The sequence below is a fragment of the Rhamphochromis longiceps genome, linkage group LG10 (assembly GCF_057381845.1).
Source record: "Rhamphochromis longiceps isolate RC_006_pf linkage group LG10, R_longiceps_female_GT1.1, whole genome shotgun sequence".
NCBI lineage: Eukaryota > Metazoa > Chordata > Actinopteri > Cichliformes > Cichlidae > Rhamphochromis > Rhamphochromis longiceps.
The window spans coordinates 28,695,102-28,722,374 of record NC_140566.1 but is presented as its reverse complement, the minus strand read 5'-3'; the positions used below and the strand labels follow the sequence as shown (position 1 = coordinate 28,722,374).

At 39.6% G+C, this 27,273-nt stretch overlaps 1 protein-coding gene across 3 annotated transcripts in view; it reads right to left on the bottom strand.

The window, feature by feature from the left end:
- cadm1a (cell adhesion molecule 1a) overlaps positions 1–27,273 on the bottom strand; it is a 503,561-nt gene that overhangs the window by 134,938 nt on the left and 341,350 nt on the right. For all 3 annotated transcript variants that reach the window (XM_085421220.1, XM_085421222.1, XM_085421221.1), the window contains one exon: positions 6,254–6,400. In XM_085421220.1, the coding sequence (XP_085277346.1) occupies positions 6,254–6,400 (147 nt within the window). The remainder of the gene's footprint in view (positions 1–6,253; positions 6,401–27,273) is intronic.

Here is a 27,273-nt window from a genome sequence, read left to right as displayed (position 1 = left end):
TGTAATGATAGTTGCTATTGTTGAAGCTACCCACAGGGGGCGCTCTGGAATCAATAAGATATACAGAGTAGAAGAAGAAAGTGATCGTGGTAGAAAGAATAATAAACAGCTAGCTGAAGCTAGCACCAGGAGCAATTCTTGATGTTTTATTCATAGAGGAATAAGAACATTACATTGAGTACATGGAGTCGAGTGCTTTGACCGATGCCTGAAAACATACATTTTTAGACATAAGTTGTAACGGTGTTCTGACAAACCATCCTACTTTGGCAAAACGTCTTACCGTAAATAGTTTATGTACATTTCTGCTGTCACAGAGTAATTCCAGCACAAATTTAAGTAGGTATGACGGTTTGCCATTTAACTTTGCCCATCAGAGTACTTCATTTTACCCGTTAAAGTACGCATGTAGGTAACATTCACAAAGGTAGCATGGTTTGGCACTTAATTTTACCCATCAGAGTATGTTTCGTAGGTGGTAGAAGAGGTTTGCCGTGTTTGAGTCTGAGGTGGGGACCAGTTTCATGCATAATTTGCATAGTACAATTTTCTGGTCCGTGTCCGACTTTTCATAACCAAACCATGTGCATGCTACAGAAATTTGGTTGACATTTGCTACAGCCCCTTGTTTAGAAATAAGGTCCTCGATTGGTTTTAACCAATGAGTCATTGGATTTGACTGGTCTATCTGTTCGTCATCATTTCGGTTTATTTTGAAAATTCTCAACAGGATCTTCAGCTTTATTGTGAAAGGTTTATGTGGAAAATAAGCAGACAGCGCCGGAGGCACACGCTGGGTTTGCCGTCTTTGTTGCTAACGACAACGCGTAAAAACAGTCGCTTATCTGTCCGTAGTGTGGTTACATTTAATATAAGAGAAAGAGATAACTTCAACAAATTAATATAGCCCCTACAGCAACCATCAAAACGATGAAAAAATATTGCCATAAACAGTTTATTTTGCGACACCGCAAAACAATTAATAGCGTAATATGAAATGATAGATGATTTCATATGGTCATCCGATTTATATCATTATATTGAACACTCCTATACGCTACATGTATGAATAAACATTTTTTTGAAATTGCTAATTTCCAAAATTGCCACCAGAAGTTCAAGTCTAGTGTAAAAGTACAAAAACATTCGGTTAAGGTTGGGAAGAGACTTTAAAAAATACATTGGAGTTAGGGATGCACGATTTTGCATAAAATGAGAATCACGATTTTTTGCCTTAGAATTGAGATCACGATTCTCTCACGATTTTCTTTTCCAATATAAATATTTATTGCACTTATTAACTGCACATCAACTTCGTAACAGTTGAAACTGAACATAAAAACAATAAATAAACATAAAAACAACAAATGTCTCACGTTTTGTTGTTGCCGCAAAATGTTGTACTGCTTGAAATTCCGTCTCCACCTTTGCTCGACGCTGCGTGTATAGAGCAGGTAGTGCAACAATAGAAAAATAGTTGCGGGACGGCACTGTGTAGCGTTTGTCTAGGGTGTTGATCATTTTCCTAAATCCCTCGTTTTGCACAGTGTTGATGGGAGCCATATCTTTGGTCAGGTGATAAGTGATGGCCTCCGTGATTTCTTTGTGCCTGCGGAAGTTCGACGGGTATAGGGAAGCGCTGTATAAGGTTCCCGTTATTGATGTTTGGGTGGTTGACCGGGACGGATTTTCCCCTGTCACTTTCTCGTCATCCCTGACGTGCTCTCCGTTGTTTTTTCCCTGCTAATTTTAGCATCACGTGGTATAAGGCTCCGCCCTTGTCATTTGTTGAGCAGGAAGAGTGAGCGCTTGTTTTCATGCAGATTACGTCCCAGATCAAAATGCGGTACAATCGTCGTCGTCTTTTTTTTTTTTTTTTTTTTTTAATCGTTGTCATTTGGAAATGAGATCGCACATAAGTATGAATCGAGATCGCGATTTTCTAACGATTAATCGTGCAGCCCTAATTGGAGTTAAATTGAAATAGGTTGGAGTCCAGATCAGAATCTTTTCCTAAACTTAACTGCTTGGCCCAGGGCTGGAGGGAAGCTAATTTTCAGTTCAGGAGTTTTAGGCTTAAAGCAGTGAAGGCAATTAGAGGTTACAGTTCAGTTCTTACTATCCTGTAGTTTTTCCTTATTGATGTGTTTCTTCTCAGTTTTCTCAGCAAAGTCCTGGTTTGGTACGCTCCAGTGTAACCGCTCACTATCTGTGCCCCTCTCTCTTTGTCCCTCAGCATGTGTTTGATGGTAAAAGGGGGAAAAAAAGCAGTAATTAATAAGCAGTCAGTCAGGGCAGCTTTATTGATTAAACAACTTTAATCCATTATTTATGTAATAATTAGATTTTAAAGATTTTTATATGGAGCTCACTGGGTTTAAATGGGCTATACATACAGTATAAAGCTGATATGACTAGACTTATTTTTACTAGCACAATTTATCTGTTTTAGTTTGATTTTTTTTTTATGTAAACACCAAACTATCTATCATCCCTGTGTGTGTGTTTAGTAAACGACATCATTTCATATATACCGCTTGCGCTGGTATTCTACCTGTCCTCCACGGCTAATTGCTTTGCCATCATCGCTCTCAGCAGGGGACTGCATTTGTTCAGAGGCTACAAAACTATTTAATGAGCGAGACATTTTACTTCACGCACAGATTGTTCTTTAGGATTTCTCTGGAGATCACTTTTTTCCTTTGAAATTACATTTAAGGCAAATTCTATGCAATATTTAGCTGCATAATTAATAGGCCATTTGACTCAACCGGGCATTTTTCTTGGTGACAGTTTGACAACACCATATTTAATAATAATTACCAGACGTCATTGTCCCTCACCAGTAGCTGCGTGCTCATTTGTTCTCCTGAACAAGTGTCTGTGATGGAACGACTAAGCTGCATGGGCTGGGGGGCAAATTCCCTCAGGTGGCAGCAGTCATTTGATCTATTACCATCCAGAGTCTGTGGTGTCACATCTGTACAAAGTGGAGCATGTAGCCTGCTTTTAGAGCAGACTAACCAACATGATGAATGCTAAATCTAATTTTGCGACTTTATTAAGTGACCTCAGTGTAACCATACAAAACATCCTATTGTTGCCAACATAAAAATTCTACCAGATATGGTCCACGTCGTCCTTTTTTCTTTTTAAATGTAAACTGCTAATAAAATTACATGCAGATTAACAAGCATTTCCAAGATACAGCTTGAAAAGTATGAAAACTGCTAAGAGCAATGTGTATTTTAAGAGCAGGTCACCATTTCGCATGGCGGCTTAAAAAAACACAAAGAAACTGGCACAACAGAGGAGATAACAGAATATGTCCAGCTAAACACGGCTAATTAGAGCTGTGACACGATAATTGGGGAGGATAAGAATAAACACACAGGTCATTAAATGTTTAGGGGTATGAGCTGCTTTTATTGAAGCAGACATGCTGAGAGCTAAACACGGTGGATTATACTAACTTTGTTCTCTATTAATCTGGCTGCAGACATGTGGGTCAAACTTAAAGTAGCTGCCCGGAAATGCAAATAATGTAAGAAGAATATTAATTAATGTCACGCGACGTCATCGCTGGATGCTTTTTATGCTATTTAGTACATCACATGCAATATAAATGAAATAAAAGAGCATGTTATTGACATTGCTCTCCGTGTCAGAAGAGCCAATGAAAAATAATTAATATGAAATAAGCTCAAATTTCACCAGCACAAAGTGCCTAATTTTTAAGGAATACTGGGCTTAATAAATATTCCGCTGTGGCAGATTCCTACATAAAAATCTAAAATACAAACTGCTTTAAAAGTGGACTTTTTCTGCTTTTCCATGAAGTGCTGTTTGCAATGCAAATCTTTGTACAGGGAAGGACGTTAATTCTCGACCCAATTCATTCTCTGAAAGAGACCCAAATGCATCACAAACTGTGGGCTCTAACTTGTGAACAATGCAGTGAAGGGTCAGAGGGTCAGATTAGGTTTAATCTTTTCACACCGGAGTGCGTCTGCTCCTCTCCGTCAGCCTATCACAGCAGCTGCGTTAGTATGCAAAGCCAACAAACCATGTGTGTAATTTCTGCAGAATGTTGCAGAGAGCAGTCAGGTGCTTAGCTGCAGTTCAACAAGATGAAAGACACATCTGCAAATCTCACTTTTGCAGAGAATTCTGATGCCACTGCTGAGATTGGTTGACACACAGCATTTCTTTTCTATATTGAAACGCTGGAACAGAATCGTTCCTGATTATCCTGCCCATGCAGGATGTCATCTGTCTGATAATCCCCCCCCACATCCGACCTGCCAAATTTACCCCGGTTATAATCATAAGTTACAATAATGAACAAACAATCTATTTTTATTATAGCACTCAATTGATTGTATATTACAACTGGATACGCAATTCAATTCAATTTTATTTGGCACCTTGAATTCAAACACCCATAGAGCATACTGCAAATGTGCGCAGCCAGTTGTCAGCAGTAGATTGTGGTGTTGATCCTGTGCTGTTACGTTACATAGCAATCCAGTTAAATTCATCTAAGCAAATTTGCATCTCCTCTAGTTAACAGCAAAGCATCCTGGTATATTTCAGGATGATGTAAAGTAAAGAACGCAAACAAGCTTTCATCAGCTAAAGCTGCTGGTTGTTTGACGTCTCTTCGATAAGCGATTGGGGTTTGTGATTTTAGACAACCATTTCTAATGGTTGAGAAACACCCAGTCCTTAAGAAACTCCATCTAAAAATATTGCTTACTCGGGTGAAGGGTGAAGTTGGGTAAAGCAGCAGCGACCAGACACCAATGACCCGAAACATGTTAGTAAATCTAATATAGAAAGAAAAAATTGTGTGTGCGTGTGTGTGTTTGGGGGGGGGGTAGTCCATGAGTCAACACAGTCAGAGACCAGAAGTCCAGAGAGCCAGTCACACGAAACATCCTACAGCAGAAGAGGAATTGTTCCTGAACTTTGTAAAGGCCTGATCTGCTGCCATGGGAAACACTTTTTTGAGGTGTTTCCTTCTCGAAGGAGGTTTGACCAGTTATTAAATCTGAAGGTTCACTGACTTCTTCCCACAGCAGCGGGAATGTTTAAAGGAGGGGAGCTGAACTCAATTTCACTGAGGTCCACACTGGGGAAGGGGGATCACTTTGAGGGTCAAACATATGTGAATTACTGTTATTTTGTTTAATTTTCTGAAAAATTAAAAAAATATCTTAATATTGTTGTATTGTATGTTCCACATAAAGGCTTCCAAAATAAATAAAAATCAAGAAGCTGTCTAACCGTGGTATATCCCATGCATTATACACCCTAGTCTTCTGGCATGAAATCTGATGCACATAGAAAATGTAAAATACTGCTGTTTTTATGAATGTTCTCTTTAAATGGACAACCTGACTTAGTCATTTACTTTGCTATGACTACACTTGTCCTAATACCTCCATCACTCCAGATCCTCCAGAATTTGTTTGTAGCTCCAAGCCTTTTATCGTTACACCACAGACTGTCCCATGCCTGTAGCCTCGTATTTCTGCTGTTGCTTCATTCCAATACGACAACGCACAATATACAAGATTGTCTCCTAGCATCTCTATTTCCTCAGTAAAAACACACAACTAAGTCTAACACTACTGCTGAAATCATCTGCCATCAACCATAAGCTCGCTTTAATTACTTTTGAGAAGGAGCGCTTCCTGGATTTCGACCCACTTCTCTTTGAGGTACTGTTTGGAAGTGACACGTATAGGCTCAAAAACTCCCAAAAGGCACCCCCTTTTCAAAGTAAAACTAAAATTCCTTTATTTTGATGGAAAGGTTGTGCAAAGAAATTATTCCATGTCGTGCCGGATTTAGTTGTATTCACAAAGGCTAATCGGCTAGCTCAAACAAAATGGAAAGAAAGGTAAGTTATTAAATATCTAAAATCTCCAATGCACTACCCTATAAAAACTAAAAGCCTGATTCTACCCAATGCTTGAATACTTAGCAACCAAAAGCAACAATAAAGTCCAATCAGCCTGCTAAATTCATGTTGGTATCTCATTATCAACTCTCTTTGGCACATCGCATTGTAATGTAAAAACGCTGACATTTAAAACTGAAATAGGCATCAGCTGCTTCACTAATTGATTTTCTTTTACAAAAAAAGTCAATTTACTTTCTTACATCAACACACTCAAACACACAAAAATATAGCCTAATTAATAAAGAATGGCAGTGAAGTCATTCAAGGTTGTACAACACTCACGCCTCATGTCTCTGAAGTAGATTGTCTGTCTGTTGGGGTTGAGCAGCTGGATAACGGAGTCATCATTGTTCTTCACCCGGCAGCTGATGATCGCCATCTCTCCCTCCACCACGGTCACGTTGTCTGTCACCAGGTTCTGACTCACCACTGGACAAAACAAAGACACAGAAATTACGTTAGCATATGTACATATATATATATATATATATATATATATATATAGATCTTCAAATATCGAACAGATGATATGTAATTCTACTTTTTTTGACCAACTGTTTTAGTGCAATGCAATATTTAATGAGTCAACATTCAGCAGGTGGTGGACCAAGCCAGCTTAATATGTGTCCAATAAACAGGAACTGAGAAAGCTGGGAAACCGCTCAGCAAGCCCACGGGCTGTGAAAAATTGGTCACAGGCGTCATTGGTCATCAGTAGCCAGTTAGACTTCTGCGCTTCCTTGTTTCACAAGCAATATCTCTGCCTGAAGAATGAAAAATGGATTCTTTGTAGCTACTTGGTTTGAAAAACTACAGTAATAATGTCCCAGACTTTGCTGTGGGGTAGCATCTATTGTTGTGGCTGATGGTGGACCTTGAGTGGCTTTGGTTTATTTCTAAATGATTACCACAAAACCAACACTTGGCAGCTTGTCAGTGGTGGGTGCTAGTTATGTTCATCCCCGCAATATTTTTTATTGGTGAGATACAAACACACACACACATGACTGGATGCTCCAGGCTAAATGGAAGCATGGACAAACGATAACAGGAAGTCAAAGCACAGAAGAAGTCAACAAATTAGGAAAACGGATAACTAACTTTTTCAATATGATAGTCATGTTTCTGTAAGAGAATAAAGCACCGTCAGGTAGAGGTGTGGAAGGGTCTGCAGGAGCACACATTAATGTACTTTTACTTGTTAAGCACCTTGGCATACCCTTGGTTCTTAAGTGTGCTTTATAAATAAAGTTTATTATTATTATTATTATTACTTCTATCAAACCTGTTTCCTAGAAATTACATTGTACTGCAACAGTAGCTGCATTTTTAAGGAAGCATAATTGTAATCAAATTAGTTTTTCATTAGCATAATGAGGAAATGTTTTTAATTAAGACATCTGGCAAATGGAAAAAAAATGTTGATAGTGAATATTCTCTGACAACATTTTTCCTTTCCCCCCCAAAATGTCATTTCTTGCATTACAATATCCAGTTACAGCAAATATGCAATTGTTAAACTTAAAGCCCTTAAAAGACAGCAGTGCATCTGAAAACATAGATTCACAGATTTAATTGCAGCTGCTGACTCCTACCTACGTTAAGGGATTTTGTTTCTAACTCCACATACAGGCTTTGCTGTCACCACCTCCAAGCAAGTATGATGAGGTTTATAAATATCAGTCGTTAATTTAAAAAAATGCCTCTGATTAAAACTGGGAAATGGCAAAAAGCAAGGTAATGGTCAAACATTTTAGCTATGCTTTATAGACAAAAATACTGGACCACAGCTCTTAATCTTTGGATTCAGCTGTTTTCAGTCCGATTCCTACTAGTGTACAAAATCAAACACTAAATTTGAGTGTCGTAACAGGATCCCGACACAGCTGCGAGTTGCCTCTTACATATCCCACGATCAACTGTAAGTGGTATTATTGCAAAGTGGAAGCATTTAGATAGCTCAGCAATTAAGAGGCCAACCATGTAAAGTTAGAGAGTGGGGTTGCTGAGTGCTGAAGTATATAGTTGACAAAGTTGACAAAACTCTGCTGGTACTAAGAGCAGCACAAAAACTGTGCACCACGGCTTCATGAGAGGGGTTTCCATTGCTGAGAAGCTCTTGTAGATGTACTGTGTAGATGGCTTTGTTCATGTGCTATATATCCTGCATATCTCCATTATGCATTGTGGCTTTGAGTCAGCTATAACTGGCAGTATAGCTAAAGGCAACTTAAAGAAGCACATAAGGGCTATAACCACAAACTTCAGACAGAGTACATATTCAATTTCAACTCCCATCCACAGCAGGCGGAGACAGAGTTCCAGTTCATTACAGTCTATCAATAGTAAAGCAGAAATTTACAGCCTGAAACCACTAACAACAATGCAAGGCATGTGCTGTGCCAGTGTGCCTGCACATGTGATGTGACAATAAAAAGTGATTTGATTTGTGATTTGATTTGAAAGGCTGGCTGAAAATCTCAGCAGCTTCTTTGCCTGGTTTGCAAAGGACAATAGAGAAGCCAACTGGGCTTGACCGAGTACAAGGGCCTGATGGAGTACGGGCCTGTGCCGACCGGTTTACAGGTATATTTAGCTTTCGTCTTATTAACTGTATTATTCTGTTGTTACACATGGCTATCAACCTGTTTACCCATTCAAACACCATGACTAAAGTCAAATTGTCTTGTTGAACAGTGAACAGCATGATGTGTTTTAAAGGTAAGTGCAACCACACCTTACTTAGCACAAAGAGCAAACCTTCTGCTCAAAACTTGGTTGACTTTTCCAGCTGGTTACCTTTGAAAGTTTGTCTGTCATTGAGACTGAGCGAAAAAGCCTTCAGGACACTAGAAGGCATTACATCTACACACCTTCCTTTATAACAGCACCACGAACACTGGATCTATATACAGTAGGAAGCATATCATGAGCAGCAGCGAGTGCTGATGACTCCATCTCTGTGTTTATACAAGGGCATTAAGGCAGAGTGTTGACTGTAGGTCACCTGCATTTTGGAAGTGCTCGAAGCCAAATGTAGTACTTGTGCAAAAGTAGAAAATGGAGTAGAAAAATGAAGTGAAGCCTGTGAGGTAGTTCAGTTAGTTCAACTCGAACTGCACTGTTTAATACACACCCACTCCTTTCACATCATATACCCAACACACCCTCTTATATGGTGGTTTATACTGGAACTGCAAAACTGACATACACTGAATTTTTGTCTCCCGTTTTTGACCCCTCTATGCCAACAGAATCCACCTGTAACCGGGTGGTTATTTACTCATTACTCTCAAATTTCTATATGTCATATATGTGTGGGGAGTGACAAGCTTGAAGCCTGCACCTCAAACGTTACCTGTACTCTGCTGGAACAGAGGAGTGAGGCCTTTTTTTAAATAAATATATATATATCAGACACACAGGAGATGTAAGACTGAAACAACACAGCCCAAACTTTTTCTGTGCTGACACGGTTAAGGACAGAACAATAAATACTTCATGCATCTTTCTGCAGAGTAGCTGTGGGTAGCCTCTTTGTAAAGTTACTACTGTACACTGGTGAACTCAGATGAACTCGGTGCAGACACGCCATGATTGAAGGCCTATTCACACCCTGCAGAGGGTGTGCATGCGTGGAACATTTGCTGCTATACGGCACTGCATACATCTCCTCAGACATTACTCTGTTATGTATACTGTTCCACAGAATATTCGTGTTGGCATGGTGCAGATCACCTGAGTGTCAGCAAGGATACAAGATCCATGGTTTTCTTCCACTGGGACACACTAGACCAGATAAAACAATAAACTGTCAAGCCTGACGCCCAACATATGTCAGACCGGACTATTTTCAGCCTGATATTGTGCAATCTGAGACCATCATCACCAGTCTCTGCTGGCCAATGCTGCTTTTGATTAGTTTTAATTTAATATAATGAAGGATCACACTGCAGCAGCATCGCACCTAATAAATATGACAGCTATTATAAACAGTTTAATAAGAGGCTACAACTTCCTAATGGGGTTGGGAGTTTCTAGTAAATTATTTTTATAACTATTGAATTTATGCTTAATTCAAAATGAGAGCTGCTGATAATGTGCGAAGTTGCTGCTGTATATGAATACATCACATCGGTATGCGGGGCTAAACAAATGTAAAATGCACCAATAAATGAACGCTGCTATTGTTGCTCCTCCATTCCTCGCCTTACAAAGGAGGCTGCTGTTTTGCCATTACTCTGATTGCAGTTCGAGAAACTATGGATAAAGTGTTTGAACCCCTCCCCTCCCCCCCCCCCCACACACACACACACACACACACCATCACCACCACCAGCCCATACTTCCCTCCTACATGATGATGAAAATAGAATCACAAATATATCTTCTCAGTTAGGCTAAAAGGGCCGACTCAGGGGTGGAGTGGGGGGGGGTGAACAGTGAAGGAAACTGAAAGAACACAGGAAACATCAACTGCTAATTTGCATGCCTCAGTTGTCAAGCACCTCTAAATATCCCTGCCATTTAGAAGACAAGGAGGATGAGGTGGGAAGAGAGAAATTGCATCCTCTGATGCTGACAGATAAGGATAGACAGCTTAACAAACGAGATTCAAATCAGCATCCCTCAGTGGCCTGAACGCAGCCCTAAATAAATGAACCGCACTGTCTTTAATATTCAAGACCGAACCTCATTTTTCAAAGATGTTGCAGAGGTGGGTGGTAGGGTGGGCATCTGGTTATGATAATACTACTACTACTACTTGCGTACTACAAAATGCATTTCAAGACATCCGCTGAAGGTTACAAGGCAGCAGCAGGGTGCTGCAAGGTGCCTGCTAACTTGCGTTGTAAGTCACTGGAAGTAGCAGGAAGGACTTCAAACGGTGGCTGTCTTGTCAGCTGCTTAATTGTTCCTGTTGTGCAAAATAAACAAGTCTGACATGCTGGAAAACGGTGCAGGGAGGTGGAGGAGCTTTACACTAATTAATGGCCAACAACAACCATGTGCCACAGCCACCTACGACACCACCAGAGGAGCTTTAGAAAAGTAGTCCTGACATTGGAGTGGACAACGGCTGTAAAAATCTAGAAGGTGACGTTTTGTTTTTCTTTTTTGCTCAAATGTTTAGAGAGGGAAGTGTGTCAGAAGGTCACCGTGAAGAACCAAGTTATTCTCAGGTGCTTAAAGTTTTCTGGTTCCCTGCTCTTCTGAGTCCAAACTTGAAGTGATTTGTCCTGTGGAAAGTATTTACTTCTTTGTGAAACGGAAAAAAAAATGTCTGTCTGTTTTGATCATTTTATCATAACCGTGTCACCCGTTTGAGCCTAAAACAGCTGTTTGGATGTCACCGTGACATATGCATCAGAGTATCTTCAGGTGATCGTGGAATAAATATGCAGATTGGCCGTGTGCTTCCTCAGTACCTGTGAAGGATTTATATAATGTGCCCGTAAGCCCTTTTTGATGTGTGATAACTCATCAAGAAGTGTGACAAGTGTTGCAGCATCACGATTACCAAGTGAGGGGTAGGAGTAAAGGACTAATGATACCCTGCCTTCAAACAAAAGTCTCACACTGAAGCTTTTAGCGAGGTGCATTTAGCTACCACTGACAGTCCTGCAGCACAGTATGACAACAGTAGGAGATAAACTCTCATAACTGAAACAGACATTATGATAATGGCACATCAGAGATGGTGGGAGTGATATGTAATTGCTAGCCTGAGCTGCACTTAATGCATTTCCTCCAAATGTTTAAATCCATCACTTAATTTGCCTTTTCCATTAAAAAAGGAGCTCGTGCGTTTAGACACAAATAAAAAAAGCACTATTGCCATCCATTTGACCGCCGGACAGATGAAGAGACCAACAGTGTAACGACAGAACCCGAGCAAACAGCAGACAGAAGTCAAACACAGGTAAGCAGTGTTGGGGATTTAATAGCAGTAAGCAGTTGAGAGGCACCATGGGAAAGTTGGAAGGCTCATTTCTTGGTCAGTCTCACAGCTTTGTTAGTATTCAGCAAAGCTTGCGAGTGCACATCTTTCCTATTTCCAATGCAATATATGACATATACTCGGAATAGTAGAATAATCTGCATGAATCTAGACCAGGGAACTGCCACTGTATAGGCATAAATCACTGCTTTATTGACCTGATATTCTCAGGCTTCACAGTCTGCAGCAGCTGCTGGAAAGTATAATATGATTATAGGAAAGCATATAATAATGACTGGAGAGCTCACTGACAATGATGAAATACTGTATGGTAGATTTTTGTTGACTGCTATCCTTTACATCCAAAAGATAATGGTTTTTAATAATTAAAAAATAAAAAATCAACTTAAAGGCTTTTTTGGAATGACAAATATAAATGAGCTTTATTCTGCTTCATTTGAACAATGTACCTTTCTCTTGGGGACTGGTGGAAATTACTTAAATATCCCTTTGGTGCTTTCCTAAATGATTAAATATTTCAAGAGTCTGCTTAAGAGAAATATTTTAAATGAAAACTTTAAATATCTGAGAAAAGCAACTTTAATTTCAGCTTCAGCATTACTTAGGAGGGCAATTTCACTGCTGGCTCATCACATACTGGCGATAAATGCACTCTGTACCCACTTTGTGTGATTTTAAATGTAAAGAGCATTCCTAAAGACTTCAAGAGACACCACTCAGTGTCTGAGATAGAGTCTGCCAGTGTCTGAAGTCAGAGGCAAATGTTGTTTCGCTGGTGTCATCACTGTTGCTGCAGTAAAATGGCGAGAAGCTGTGGTTATGTGTTTAATGTTGTGAAAAGAGGCATTTTGAATCCAAAACATTATCTTTTTTTCTGCCACTGTAAAGAGTAAAAGTCAAAAAGCAAGACTGTGATTAATGCTCACAATGTCTGCAACAAATGCTGGTGTCACGACAGGAAAAACCCAGATCAGAAACTACAGCACGACCAAAAATGACTGTGACAATATGCAATGAATTTGACTCGTTGGCAGTGACCAATCATTGTGGTGAAAGGCAGTAAGACAGTCAATCTGCTATCAGCCAGTTTGTGCTTGAAGGGGTTCAAGTTGGTAATTACAGAAATTATACAGTGAAAGTATTATTATTATTTCATAACCAGAAAACAAACAGTTGCAACACGTTTTTTTGAGTCTCATACCGAAAGAGATGCATCATGAGCAAGTTGTGCTCATTAGCACAGACTGATTGATTGCAGTGTGATGGTGGCGTGTCTGAGAGTGATTGCAGTCGGTCTGAACCGTAACTGTGCAGAGAAAGGTAGCCTGTGCAAACACCAAACAATCAAAAGTGGTTGCTGTTACAGCCTCTGGCCTTGGAGGAAGTGGGCCGGCCTTCCTGTAAGGAAATTCAAGGGTGCCGGTCCTCATAGAGCATTGGCTGCTGGGGGATCCTCGGCATTCAACGGACCAATGACGCGGCTGTCCGCGACTACAAAAGGCTGGCGATTCTTCACTTGAGGGGGACTCTTTGTTGTGAACAGACTGTGTAGGCTGTACCTCCTGCCTCTGCACCTCTGTCTATGTGTCGCTGCCCTTATGATTAGTGTTCTTTGTATTTGAATGTGTTATTTGAACGTGTGAGAGTACGTTGGCTTTATTTACTTGCCTAGTGAGTCGCTTCACAAACGGTTTTCAGTTTCGGCAATAAACTTTGTTTTTTAATCTGATCGTCCTGGCTTTGGGCTCGTTTATGTTACCTCCCCTGTCGCATAGCAGAGCCGGGTTGTAACTAGAGGATTCACTGGGAAACCATTGATTTTTCCTGGTCGCAAGAAGGTTTGCGTCCTATTTTTTGCCAAATGTGACTGAGAAACAATACAGATTTTTGCATGTTTTGTAGATTTTTGCAACCAATAAGTTATCCCAGAGCACAACCTGCACTGGTGAAAGGGTCTTCAGTGTGTCAAAATATGATCAATCCTGGTCTTGACCAAGAATTACTAAATGTGACAAGTTGGGAGGGCAAATGTGTGGTACTGGGACACTGGATATTGTATTAGACCACTGTGTGCTGAACAGGGCATTAACACAAATATTTGTACTGACCCACTACCCGCCCCCTGGCTCTATCAGCTAACTAATGTTGCAAATATGGGAGATACATAATTATTTGGAGTACATTTGGAGCACAGTGTTGTTTCTAGTAATGATTGTGGTAGAAGTGATGTCTGTGCAGTGGAAGGAATATATAGGGTAATGCATGTGGATGTGTATTGATAAATGTCTGTGCTATTTTATTTTTCAGCCTCATTAGAGAAGTCAAACCTGTAGCCTTTGGATACTACTGCATGTGTAGTCTGAGCAATAACTATACCTTCAGCCAAAGCTTGAAATACAGCAAGTATGCAAAGCTGCTACATGAAATCTGAACAATAAATCAGTGTCACATCATCTGTCCTCTGTACCATCTAAGAGTGTTTCCTCAACGTGTCAATGTATTGTAAATGGATTGAGCAGATGTGGAAGAGGAGGAATGGGGGGGGAAAAGAACACCATGAGATAACCCCAAAATTACTGGGAGGACATGCAGAAAATCAACGTACAGCTTGGATACAGAGACTTCATCCTTTAATCAGCACTCCAGGAAAAAACTTCAAATTCAGTATGGGCCACACTTATGTTTTTTCATTGCGTGTCCTTTTTTTAAAGGAGGGCAAATAAGAAAAGATGGAGAAAAAATATTTTGACTGCAGGGCAAATCACCTGATCATGACTACCTAATGAACTACAAAACTCCTTGATGTATTCTGATGTATTCCCAGGTTACTTGTTACCTGAATAATCTTCAAACATTACAGATTCCACCACAGTAGTTGTGTTTTAACTGCATATTAATAGCTCCACAGGGTTAACTAGTATAAGCAGGTACATCTTAGCAACAACAGCAGAGCATACAGACATTAAATCACACCAGTGACTATCCAGAAGGTCTAGAGGGGTCTATAAATAATTTTTATGCTATGACAAATGCAAACAAATATTTAAAATAGTTGGAATGTGTCTTTTAAGCTCTAGCATGAACTAAGTAACATGTACATCTAACATTTGCTGCTTTGTCAATAGCCAGCAACATATTTGGCCCATGGCACTGAGAGGGGACAAGATTTAAGCCCGTGGCCATCCATGTCAAAAAGTCAGAGCAGCCAATCCTAGATTAAAGTTGTCAGACAATGACACTCCACACTTCACTGTGCAAAGCTAGCCTCAGGCCCAAATTCACTAATACTGCCGCGGAAGAGGGAAAAAATGTCATGTTCCATTTGCCGAGGCTAACAGCTGCATATTTCCATTTGATTCGGAAAGAATTGTATGCATATTAAGTTAGGTCACAGCGATGGCCACCATGACAGTGATGACGATTATCAACGGAAAATTAAACCCACTGTAATGCAGATATCAAAATGCATTGGAAAATGATCTTGGATATGTTCTTTGATTCACTCTCTGAGAATCGGTTTGTAGATTTTGTTCTGTACATAATGACACTTGTATACGGGATTGAAAGATAAAAAGGTTGCTGAAAAGATCAAATATTAATCCAAGAATCAGTCTGTCGATGTATCTTTTTTTCACATATCAGCTCTCCCTGTGGTGATATTAGTAGTAATAGTACTGCTGTTGCATTTTTTATCAGCTCCGGTATTAAACATGCATTTATTAATGCCTTGTTTTAGTCAGGAACATGATGCAACGTACAGTAATCTTATACAACACGGTACATTTTATATATAGTTATATATATTTAACATTTGTGTGCCGTGATGCTCTCAGCACAGCTTGCGATCACCGCAACCAATCGAGAGATATTGATTTCCCTTTGACATTCAAAAGGGCTGCGTGTATCTGAGTACATGCTTAGTGAACAGCATACAATCATTTTCTTCTATTTTCTTGGTGAGGTTCCTGCTGATAAAATGACAAATCTTTGTGCACTGGCCCATACAATATGCGTGTGGGAGAGTGTGCTTTTGTGCGAGGCGCAGAGAGAGTGACCGTGTTCGTGTTTTGCACTTGCTCGATGCGAGCGGTCCTGTCTGATTACATGTTTCCACAGATGCGCATGAGCACGATTGATTATGAGTGTCTGTGTTGAATGCACAGAGATGATTTCTGAACATGTGTATATAAGTACAGCGATATCAGCTCTGAGGTCATTCTTTACAACCATAATCAGTACAGATCAAAGACGCTAATGATGCTCAAGGAAGTACTGCAGAGCAGTCTCGTTTTTTTTTCTCCTGTCGCAAGTAAAAATGCAAAAAAGAAAATGCTCAGCAGGACAAGAAATAGAGGCACATCCATGTTCAAGCAAATATAACAGCTCATTGTTCACCTTGGTGCATGCAGATATGCAGACATTTTTATTTTTTCTGCTTGAAGTCCTACTTTTTGGCTCATTTTGCTGAAACACATATTATATATTATCACTGATGACAGAAATACATTAATCAATGTTGGAAAAAGAAGCACAGAAATTGGATTAAGACAAGAAGACTTCCAGACATTCTCTCTCCTCTACTTTCAGACCAGCAGCCAGACCAAACACCACTGCAGATGGTGTGATCGTACCAGACAAAAAAGAGCCAACCCAAGTTAGCTTAGACTAAAGGTTTTTTCCTCTACTTGGCCATCTTCTGGGTATTGACCTGTTGTATTAAAAACTACTGGATAGCCAGTTAAAATGGATGAATGGATTAGGAAATAGGAAATCAGAGACTGTCCATGCATTTTTAGACAGATTAAGAATCTGCACAGTCATAACACAAGACACTAGTGGGAGGTTTCTGTGTTTTGCGTTAGTGATGCTTGGTCCATAATTTTTGTTCGTTACTGCAGTTTAAATCCCTCCAGCTGCAAATGCTAGAACATGAAAAGTGCATGACCCAAGACCAAAAGGCTCTGGAGTGGGTTATTAAGACCAGCTAGAATACCACTGTGAAAATGATGAGGTGGTGAGTCCAAAGAACAGCAGTCCCACCACTGCCTGTTATTAAGTTACTGGACGAAATTAGGCAAATTCAGTCATTTATTTATGTTTTTGCATCTTTTACAAGTTGCCCTAAGGGACTACTTATGCAGTGTGTTTACACATTCGTCATGTCGCTCGGTTACTTAAATGATCTACAAACTCAAGTTTTAAAAAAGCACCAGGACAGCCCAACTTACATAAAGGAGAAAACAAAGAAACAAAGTAAAAGGTTCTTGCCACAGTATGTAATTAGTAACATTTAATGTAGATAACATCAATTTTAGCCATTTGCACAAACTCTCTAAAGACTATAACGCATTATAAATCCACTTTAACAGGAAATACTTTGTATCAATAGGTAACTTCACATCTGAGCAGACAAGTATCACATGTGGAGTTCCCCAAGGTTCCATCTTGGGACCCCTTCTGTTTAACATCTACATGCTCCCACTGGCACAGATTATAAACAACAACAAAATAAACTATCACAGCTATGCAGATGACACACAAATATATATCACAATGTCACCAGGAGACCGAGGCCCTGTACAGGCTCTTGGTAAATGCATTGAGGAAATTAATGACTGGTTGTGCCACAATTTTCTCCAGCTAAACAAAAACAAAACTGAAGTAATAGTCTTTGGCGCCAAAGAAAAACGATTACAGGTCACCAGAGAACTTCAATCTATACATCTAAAAACCACAAACCAGGCGAGAAATTTGGGTGTAGTGATGGATGCAGACCTAAACTTAGAAAAACACATTAAGACAATAACAAAGTCAGCTTACTATCACCTCAAGAATATATCAAGGATAAAAGATCTGATGTCTCAACAGGACCTGGAAAAACTAGTCCATGCATTCATCTTTAGTAGGCTTGATTACTGTAACAGCATCTTTACAGGTCTACCTAAAAAATCAGTCAGACAACTACAGCTCATTCAGAACTCTGCTGCTCGAGTCCTCACTAAGACCAAAAAAGTGGACCACATCAGTCCAGCTCTGAGGTCCTTACACTGGCTGCCTGTCCGTCAGAGGATAGACTTTAAAGTTCTGATGCTGGTCTATAAAGCTCTGAATGGTTTAGGACCAAAATACATCAATGACCTCCTGACCCAGTATGAACCTTCCAGATCCCTCAGGTCATCTGGATCCGGTCTTTTATCAGTTCCCAGAGTCAGAACCAGACACGGAGAAGCTGCATTCAGCTTTTATGCTCCTTATATCTGGAACAAACTCCCAGAAAGCCTCAGATCAGCTGAAACACTCAGTTTATTTAAATCCAGGTTGAAGACTCACCTGTTCTCAGCTGCATTTGAATAAAGCACCAAATCCACACCTTTAAGCTTAAATTTCAAAACTTACATTTAACTACTGATTTTATCTACTGTTCTGATTTTATCTGTTTTGATTTTATATACTGTTTTGTTTGTTTGTTTGTTTGTTTGTTTGTTTGTTTGTTTGTTAATTAGTTAGTTAGTTTATTTGCTTGTTTTAATCAATTTTAAATCATGCTTTTTATTTGTTCTTGTTTCTAATGTCTCTGTAAAGCACTTTGAATCACCTTGTTGTTGAATTGTGCTATACAAATAAACTTGCCTTGCCTTGCCTTGCCTTTAATATAGGAGTGGCTATAAATGATGACCAGCAATCACTCCAGAGTGCTTTTAGTGATGGAAATTTAACAGTATGCGCTCTACATGCCCAAAATACATGATTAACAAGTCACCTTTGTATTTGTAGTAACGTGAAGAAACCAACAAGCAACCAAGCTCTGCAACTTTAAATCAGATTATATGTCCATACTGATGTGATTTTGCTCACATAAACCAGTTTATTTGGAAGAAATAAAATAGACTGTAAGCCAAAAAGTAGCCAACAATTCCCCATAGCTCAGGAAAATTAAAGCGTTCATGTGCGTGTAACTGCAGCATGGTAAATGGACTGGTAGCATTTTTCTACTCCGAGCACTCAAAGTGCTTCTATGCTTTAAAGCACTTTGTAACTATCACACATACTCCAAATGCTATTGCACTGAGAGTGTTTTGGGGTTAGGTATCTTTGCCCAAGGACACTTTGACATCCAGACTAGAGGAGCTGGGGATCGAATCATCAGCATTCCAATTAGTGGTCGACCCGCTCTATCTCCTCAGCGACAGCAGTGGATACTTATGGGTAATAATTTTTCTGTTGATCTGTTTTCTTTTATAACCTACTTTGTCCACACTGGAGGTTTGTTCTTTTGACCTCCTGCTTTTCAGACATCTTTGTAAAGACAATGTTCCCAGTGTTCCCAGACCGTGTAATTACTTTGTGGCACGATAGTTACAAGAGCCAAAAAAAAAGCTACGACTTTGCTTTTCATATTTGAGCTTGTCATTCCAACCAGCACTTACCGTGTGAATGCTGTGTTAGTACAGCCGCCTGGCGGCTAGAGGCAGCCGAGAAAAGGTCAAGATCCTTGTACAGCCTGACCACTTCAAACAGTGGAATCCCTCTTGGCAAGGATTTGAAGGAGGCAGTTCACTTAATCTGTCTGTAAACCACGGCTGTTCAGAGGGAATTTCAAATATATGACATACAGAATTTATGGGAGACGATCCCATTGGTCAGTTTAGAGATGAGACTTAACTATCAGAACACTGTTACGAATTGTTAACAGCACGCAGCAGACACAGAGATTGTATGTAATGGTCACTGCCCCAGAATAAGCTATAACAAGGTAATCTGTCATTTTTAAAAGAAAGACATGTTGGATAAAAATAAAATAGATTGATTTTAAGAGTATAGAAAACACACTTCTGCCTATAAATGCAGGTGGGCATGATGTTTACAACTGAAGAAATCAGCACAGAATATATATGTTTGTGTGTGTGCTTTCCATTTAAAAGAATTCTTTTTATTATATATCATATTTGTGAGGTGTTCACAAATTTGTATTGTTCTATTAGCGAGGCTTTTTTGCTATCTTATTATTTGTTTATGGGTTATACTGAGCAGTGAACGGTTTTATAGAGCCCTAGTGGGTGGCACATTACGATGCATCACCAACATGAATGTCATTAACTGAAAATAAACAGCTGCAGTTTCTCAAATTCACAATCCTGAGTGGAGTAAATTAATCCTAACAGCAACGGGACCATTACAGAGGTGAATGAATATTTTCATACTGCCACGGTCCTGAATTTGTGCAAGATTTAAGGTGGGCGTAGTGTATTGTGCAAGTTATTGCAAGTGTCATTCGTTTCCAAAATGTGTATTTCAGGTTTTATCGGAAGATCAGATCATCAGAACAGATCTTTCATTTGAAATGACTGTTTAAAAACAGCGTGCTAAGTCACTGGCAAACACAATTAAGCTGCTTCTGGCTTTTTGAATCATGTATCTTTGACGTTACTACAAGCACTTTTTCAAGAAGAAGAAATACATCACGTGCCACCTGACTTATATGTAGGCTTAGGCTTTCGAGTTTCAGGATCTCGGTTCATATTTTCCTCCTGTTCATGAATCACATCATTTTGCCAGCATCCAAATTTCTTTCATTAAAGGCTCATTTTTGCAGTTCAGCAGGTTATAATAATTTAGGCTTCACTTCCACAGGCCAAGAGACTGACTGGCAACCACTGGTCACAAGAGAAAATTGAGTATTCCCTTTCCAGTTGGTTAGTGGTTGCTAAAAGCTGCAGGCTGTTGCTAGGTGAAAATGATTGCAAAGATAAAACTGCACCGAAAATCTCCTTGCGATTGTGTTGGTTGCATAGTTTGTATGAAACGGCGAAGAGTGAAACAAAGCAATGTCAGGCAAACGATCTCTATTTCCGTCACATTTTTACCCAGTGGTGGTCAGTTAGAAAGGGTTTGCAGTCAAGTCAACATCTTTAATGCCAGCTACGGGCAACAGTGGCAAACTAGTAGTCTAGTCAAGCAACCACTTGGAGATTTTTGGTGTTGTACCTTCTATGCATCTGATTTTACCTGGAGAAAGAAAGCAACTGGCAGCAAACAATTGCCAACCGGTCAGGGAATGCACATTTTCTCTAGTGACTAGGTCTGTGTGCCAGAGACCTTAGTTCTGGGTTCCCATCCCTGCTGATAATGTAGCTTTCTAACAAGGATGTAGCTTTATGCAATGCAAAGTCGATGGAAAAGCACAAATTACCTTCCCCTGAAGTGTGGGCAAGGTGTTAACGCCTGCTCCAAATGTGCACATTCACTGTTGCAGCTTCCCTTACCACTTTCAAAAAAAAGAGAGTGACCGAGAGGATCAGCTAATGCGGCACAGCTGACACACTTGACCACATTCTGTCACGTCCAAGCAATAATTTCACAAATAAAATAGGCGATGATGTCACGGTTTATTAAATCAGCATTTTAGTAGTTTACAGTAGCAGGCTGAAAGTGTCTAGGATAACAACTAGTCGTAATCATCAACGTTCATGTCACACTCTCTTAGCCATTCTATTGTTTGACAACAGAAACAGAAACTCTTGCAATGAGAACAGCCCTACTGGGAATTCAGCTGTAATAAAATACAGTATGTGAGCACAGCACAGAAAATTCAGTTTACTTTAATGCAATTCAAGACAGTTCGATTCAGTTTCATTTATATAGCTCAAATTCACAACAGCAGCCACCTCGGGGCATTTTACATTCTAAGTAAATTACAATATTATGAAGAGAAAACTATCATTTTCTTTGAGGTAAAAGGCTGACAAGAACGCCACCTGGGTTTAGGCTGCACTGTAGCACAAAAGGCGACATGAAAACACAGTAATCCACACCAGTCTTTGATTACTGGTTCCAGATTTGTCTTAAAGTTTTCCCACTTTCTGACTGATTATGATTACAATGTCTTAGGTCTTGCCTGCAACCATACAAGCAAAAAACACACTGGCATGTCTGTCGTGGTCTGTGTCTTGACTCATTGTTTCTGTGTTTAAAGTGTTGAGTTTTGTAAAGTATACACAGTTTTGAGTTCTCGGTGTTTGTTGGGTTTCCTGTTTTACTTTGATAGTCTCTTATTTCTTGTGTATTATGTTCACTTTGCTTCCCTTACCTCATTATGTCTAATTTGCTCCTGCTGTGTTTCCCAGCTGTCTCCACTCCCCTAATCTTCCTCTTGTGTATATATTGTCTCAGTCTCCCCTTGTCCCTGGTCGGAGTCTCTGCTGGTCTTCCCTTCATGGTTTCATGGGTTTTTAGTATTTCACAGTTTAGGTTCTCTGTTCATCTGCATTCAGGTCGTCTCACTGCATCACACAATCTGCAGCCAGTGGCGGCTATTTATTTCTAACACTAAGGATTTGAATGCTGTTGTGTATAAATAACCCATCAAGTCTTCAGTTTTTGAAACGGAGTGCTTTCTTCTTGTTGGCAACATCAGATAACTGGGCATGCTTTGCTTGTAGTCAAGACATTTTAATAGCAAAAGCTGCTCCAAAGAAATAACAATGGCGGACTGCAGCTAAACATTTGGAGTTTAAGAATTCGAATTTGTGCTACTGAAGCAGTGGCTTTGCTTAGTCTCTGCTGACATTAGAGCAGGGTGCAAATCTGAACATCTGTTTAGGTACTAAAAAAAATGGAGAAGGTTTGTTTTCATGTGGGTCTGTTTCTGACCATTTAAATATGTTCAACAATAAAAGTTATCCAAACTTACCTGGTCCAAACAGAAAATTGCCCACCAAACCTGATGGTATGGGGGGCAATTGGCAGCGAGAACTGGCAACTAGGACTTTGGCCTAGTTGCCAGTCGTAGTTGAAGAGTGGGACTTTGACCCACTCTTCTTTGCAGAATCGTTTTAATTTAGCCAAGCTGGGGAGATTTCAAGCCTTTATGGCCTGCTTAATGACATTAAATGGCAACCAGATTTAAATCAAGTTGGGTGGGTTTCTCCATGGACCTCTCCCTTGAATGCCGTTTTTACCCAGTGTCTTTCTTACTGTTGAACCATGAGCTCTGACTTTAACTGAGGCCTGCGGTTTTTCAGATGTTGTTTAATTTTAGTAGGTCAGCCACTCCTGGGAAGGCTCACCACTGCTCTGAGTTTTCTCTGTTTGTGGATAATGGCTCTCACTGTGGTTCAATGGAGTCCCAAAGCCTGAGAAATGGCTTTGTAACCCTTTCAAGACTGAATGATGTCAATAAACTTTGTTTCTCAGCTGATTCTCCAGGTTGTTGGATGCTATAGTGCTTTTTGAGAACTTTCAGTTTACTTAACTTTGTCATGCCATCATGCCCTCTCTGAGGGAATGAATGATAAACTTTTTTAAATGGGGAAAAAGTATTTTTTCACAGCACTGTAAGCGTCTTACTACAGTAGACACAAAAAAGTGAACAAATCCTCCTATATGTCAAAGACATCCAGAAAATATTTGTTTCTATATGAGTTTCACTTGAACTTTTTACTTTAAAATCTACCAGTGTTTGTTGTTGCAAAGCTATAATCGAGATTCTTTTTCATTGCCAATATATTCCTTTCCAGCCTGACATTGCATTATTTAACCATGTAATCCATAATAGACCAAAGCAAAAACTGGTGATAGCAGAAAGGCCCTTTGAGATTCATTCAAATGTAAGATAATGCATCTGAGTGAATTGCTAATAAATCGCCTTGCTTTAAAGTGCCAAACACGCACACACACTCACACACACACACTGAAAAGCCTCAAAAGCTAGAGGTGTCACAGTTAAGGCAGAGGTATATAAAATTGTAAAACTATATTCACTGTGCTACAAATAATCAAATATTTAAGTAGCATTAAATTTTGACGAGATGATGGCTTAAGATGAAAAGTCAGGGGATCAAGAACAACAGCATGTTTACAAATCCTCTGCAAAAGGAAGAGGACCATTTTGGAACCTACCCCGAAATTAGTGTAGCTGCTGATAACTAATAAGGCATCTTTGTATATAATTTTACTTAAAATGTAAGACATTATGACACAGCTATGTACTTATACCCCCACCTACACACACACACACAATTTTTGTGGAACACTGGATTTGTGACACATTACGTAAGAGCCGGGTGTGAAGAGCTTTGTAGGGTGTTACATGCTTGCAGTGAGCATGTAAGTGGCTTTTGTGCAGCCACTGCTGTATGCTGTATGCCACACATAATGCCTTTATCTCTCTGCTAAGCCTAATGAGTGCAACTCAAGTTATAACAATGCAACGGAAATAAAAAGAAAGTATTCTAAAGCTCTAAGAGTACCGCTGCATTGTGATTTGTTTATGTTTTGTACACGGGACATTCTACACTCGTATTTATTCTCGTTATTTACTTTCTGTTATCTCGTGTCCAACCGCTACTTGTAAGTTTATATTTTTTCCCTTGCTTTTGTTCACCAGACTTTGCAGCTATTTGGAAGCAGATATATGGGAGTTATAATACAAGTACTGCTTCATCTCACAAGAATGGGGAAGCTGCAGCCCGATGAAGCCTAAATGTATGTCAGTTCGATACGCTGTAACAGTAATGAAAATTACAGTCGTTGGGGAAATTCGGAAATTATAGAGTAATTATTGATGAATATGCAACAGCTGTTACACAACGGCTCTTTAATTGTTGTTGTCAATATGTAACTAAATGAATTTTCTGAAGACTTCAACAAAGACTCTCAGTTACATCAAAATCCTCCTCCTTTGCATCATCCAAAGGCCACAATTTTCTCCACAACTGACCTTTATCTCAAAAAAAGGACGTATCTTATTACTATGACCGCATTTATCACAAATCTAAGAGCTCTACTGTCATAATTTACATATGTGAAAATTCTTGAAAGATGTGCACATAAGCAAACCAATACATATTGTCACTATTTGACAGCTTGCTGTGAGACCGCTACATTTTAAGCACAATTTCTCAATTTGAATTTAAAAGAAGATAATGCATTATTACAGTGGGACTAAATAAAAGGCTAAGTAAGTTCCCCCCCTTGGGATACATGAATAACAATAATTTAAAATAATATTCAAGATAATATCAGTCAAAATAATCTTTTTGTCTGAGATCAAAAGACACAGCTGAAAAACGTCATCCTCTGGAGACCATGAATATTCATATGAAATTTCATGGCAGACTCTGTGACAGTATCTATGCCTTGATGTGAAAGAGTTGATAACGTGATCATCAAATTAAGTGATCATCTCAGCTTGAGAAGGAAGCTTTCTCCTCATGCTAACTTCAGTTGAATTGCAGTTACCGGTCATTTTATTAGGTACATGTGTTCATCTGCTTGTTTGCAAATCTCTAATCCAGCGGTCTCCAACCTTTTTTGCGCCACGGACCGGTTTATGCCCGACAATATTTTCACGGACCGGCCTTTAAGGTGTCGCGGATAAATACAACAACATAAAACTAGTACCGGTACCGAAAAAAAGAAGATTTATTCACAACACACGTGACAGGACTCAGGAAAACCGAGTTAACGATAAAAATAACAACAAAATAACGTTGAAAACCGATTAAAAACCCTGAAAACCATACATTTCACACCTGAGCCTCAACTCTCGCGGCCCGGTACCAAACGACTCACGGACCGGTACCGGTCCGATGCCCGGGGGTTGGGGACCGCTGCTCTAATCAACCAATCTCATTCCAGCAGCTCAATGCATTTAGGCTGGTATACATGGTCAAGATGACTTCCTGAAGTTCGAGCTGAGCATCAGCTTGGAGAAGAAAAGGTGATTTAAGGGAATTTGAATGTGACATGGTTGTTGGTGCCAGGGGGGCTGGTATGAGTATTTCAGAATTTGCTGATCCACACAACCGTCTCTTACACAGAATTTTCCAAAAAAAGATAAAATGCCCAGTGAGCAGCAGTTCTGTGAGTAACTGTCACTATTTGTTGATGCCAGAGGTTAGAGGAGAATGGCCAGACTGCTTTGAGCTCATAGGATGGCAACAATAACTTAAATAACCTGTCATTACAAGCAAGGTATGCAGAACAGCATCTCTAAACACATCTTGTCTCATAGACAAGACAGATGAAAGAAGATATTGCTCTGGATTTCTGCTGCTTAATAAGGATGGTAGGGTCATAATTTGGCCTAAATAACATGAACACATCCATCCTGCCTTGCACCAGTGGTTCAGAGTGGCAGTGATGGTGTAATAGAGTTCGGGATATCTTTTTTTTTTTTTTTGGCATACTTTGGCCCCTTAGTACCAGCTGTGCATTGTTTAAACACCAAAGTCTACCTGATTATTGTTGCTGACTGTGTCCATCTTTCTATGACCACAGTGTACACATTTTTCTGATAGTTGCTTCCAACAGGAGATTCTCATTACAGACATGCAGCTGATAAATCTGCAGTAACTGTGAGATGCTGTCATGTCAACGTCATGTACCAGAATCTCTGAGGAATGTTTCTAGCGCCTCGTTGAATCTATGCCATAAAGACTTAATGCAGTTCTGCTGATAAAATGTGATCCAACCCAGTACTAGAAAGTACCTAATAAGTCTGAAAGTATATTGGTGATGAACTGACCTTCTTTAATGGTGTTTTCTTCAAACTTTTTTTAACGTGATGTGCAATCTTTTTTCACATTTTTCATGTGTTTGGTGTAATATTTTCAGTGAAATCTAAGCTGATGCTGCTTTAGCTGCTTTTTCACATTAATTTTCATGCTCTTTTGCTCACTAAAGGCCACTTAACATCAAGAGTACATCGAGTGCATGTTTGAAATACAGAGGCCAAAGCTACAACTCAAAAAGCTTTTCACTGAAGTCTCCTGATACAGCGAGAAAATGTTTTGATCATTTTTGTCTGGACACTTGGCAAAAAATAGATTTACTTTAAGAAAATATTATTTTGTATAAAGAAGTGACAAATACCTGCCAATACACTGATATCATTATCATCTCTCACAACTTTACACCATGAAATCTGTCTAAAACTCAAGTTAATTACTTTTAAAACCAAGAACTAATCTAACTGCAACCAAGGTTCATTCATTAGGTAGCAAATAATGGACCATTAATGACTCGATCACACCATAGAAAAAATAGGACGGTAATCTCCTTACAACCAGGAAAGAAGTTGGTGGTGTCCAGTGAGTAAGCACCTGCTGGGACCTGTCCCCAAACCTGCAACCTGTCTCCAAACAATCGCGGCTCGACTTTTATCACTCTCAGAAAGATTATTGAAGAGTTGCAAACAACTGTTATGTAGCTCATAAACACAGGCAGATTATAAAGACGTCGCTGATGAGTACAACTCGTCTGCAGTTTGACTGTTAGAAACTCTGGGATTTGACTCAACTGGTTCTCAACTGGTTGTTTTTCTGGTTGCAACCCTGTC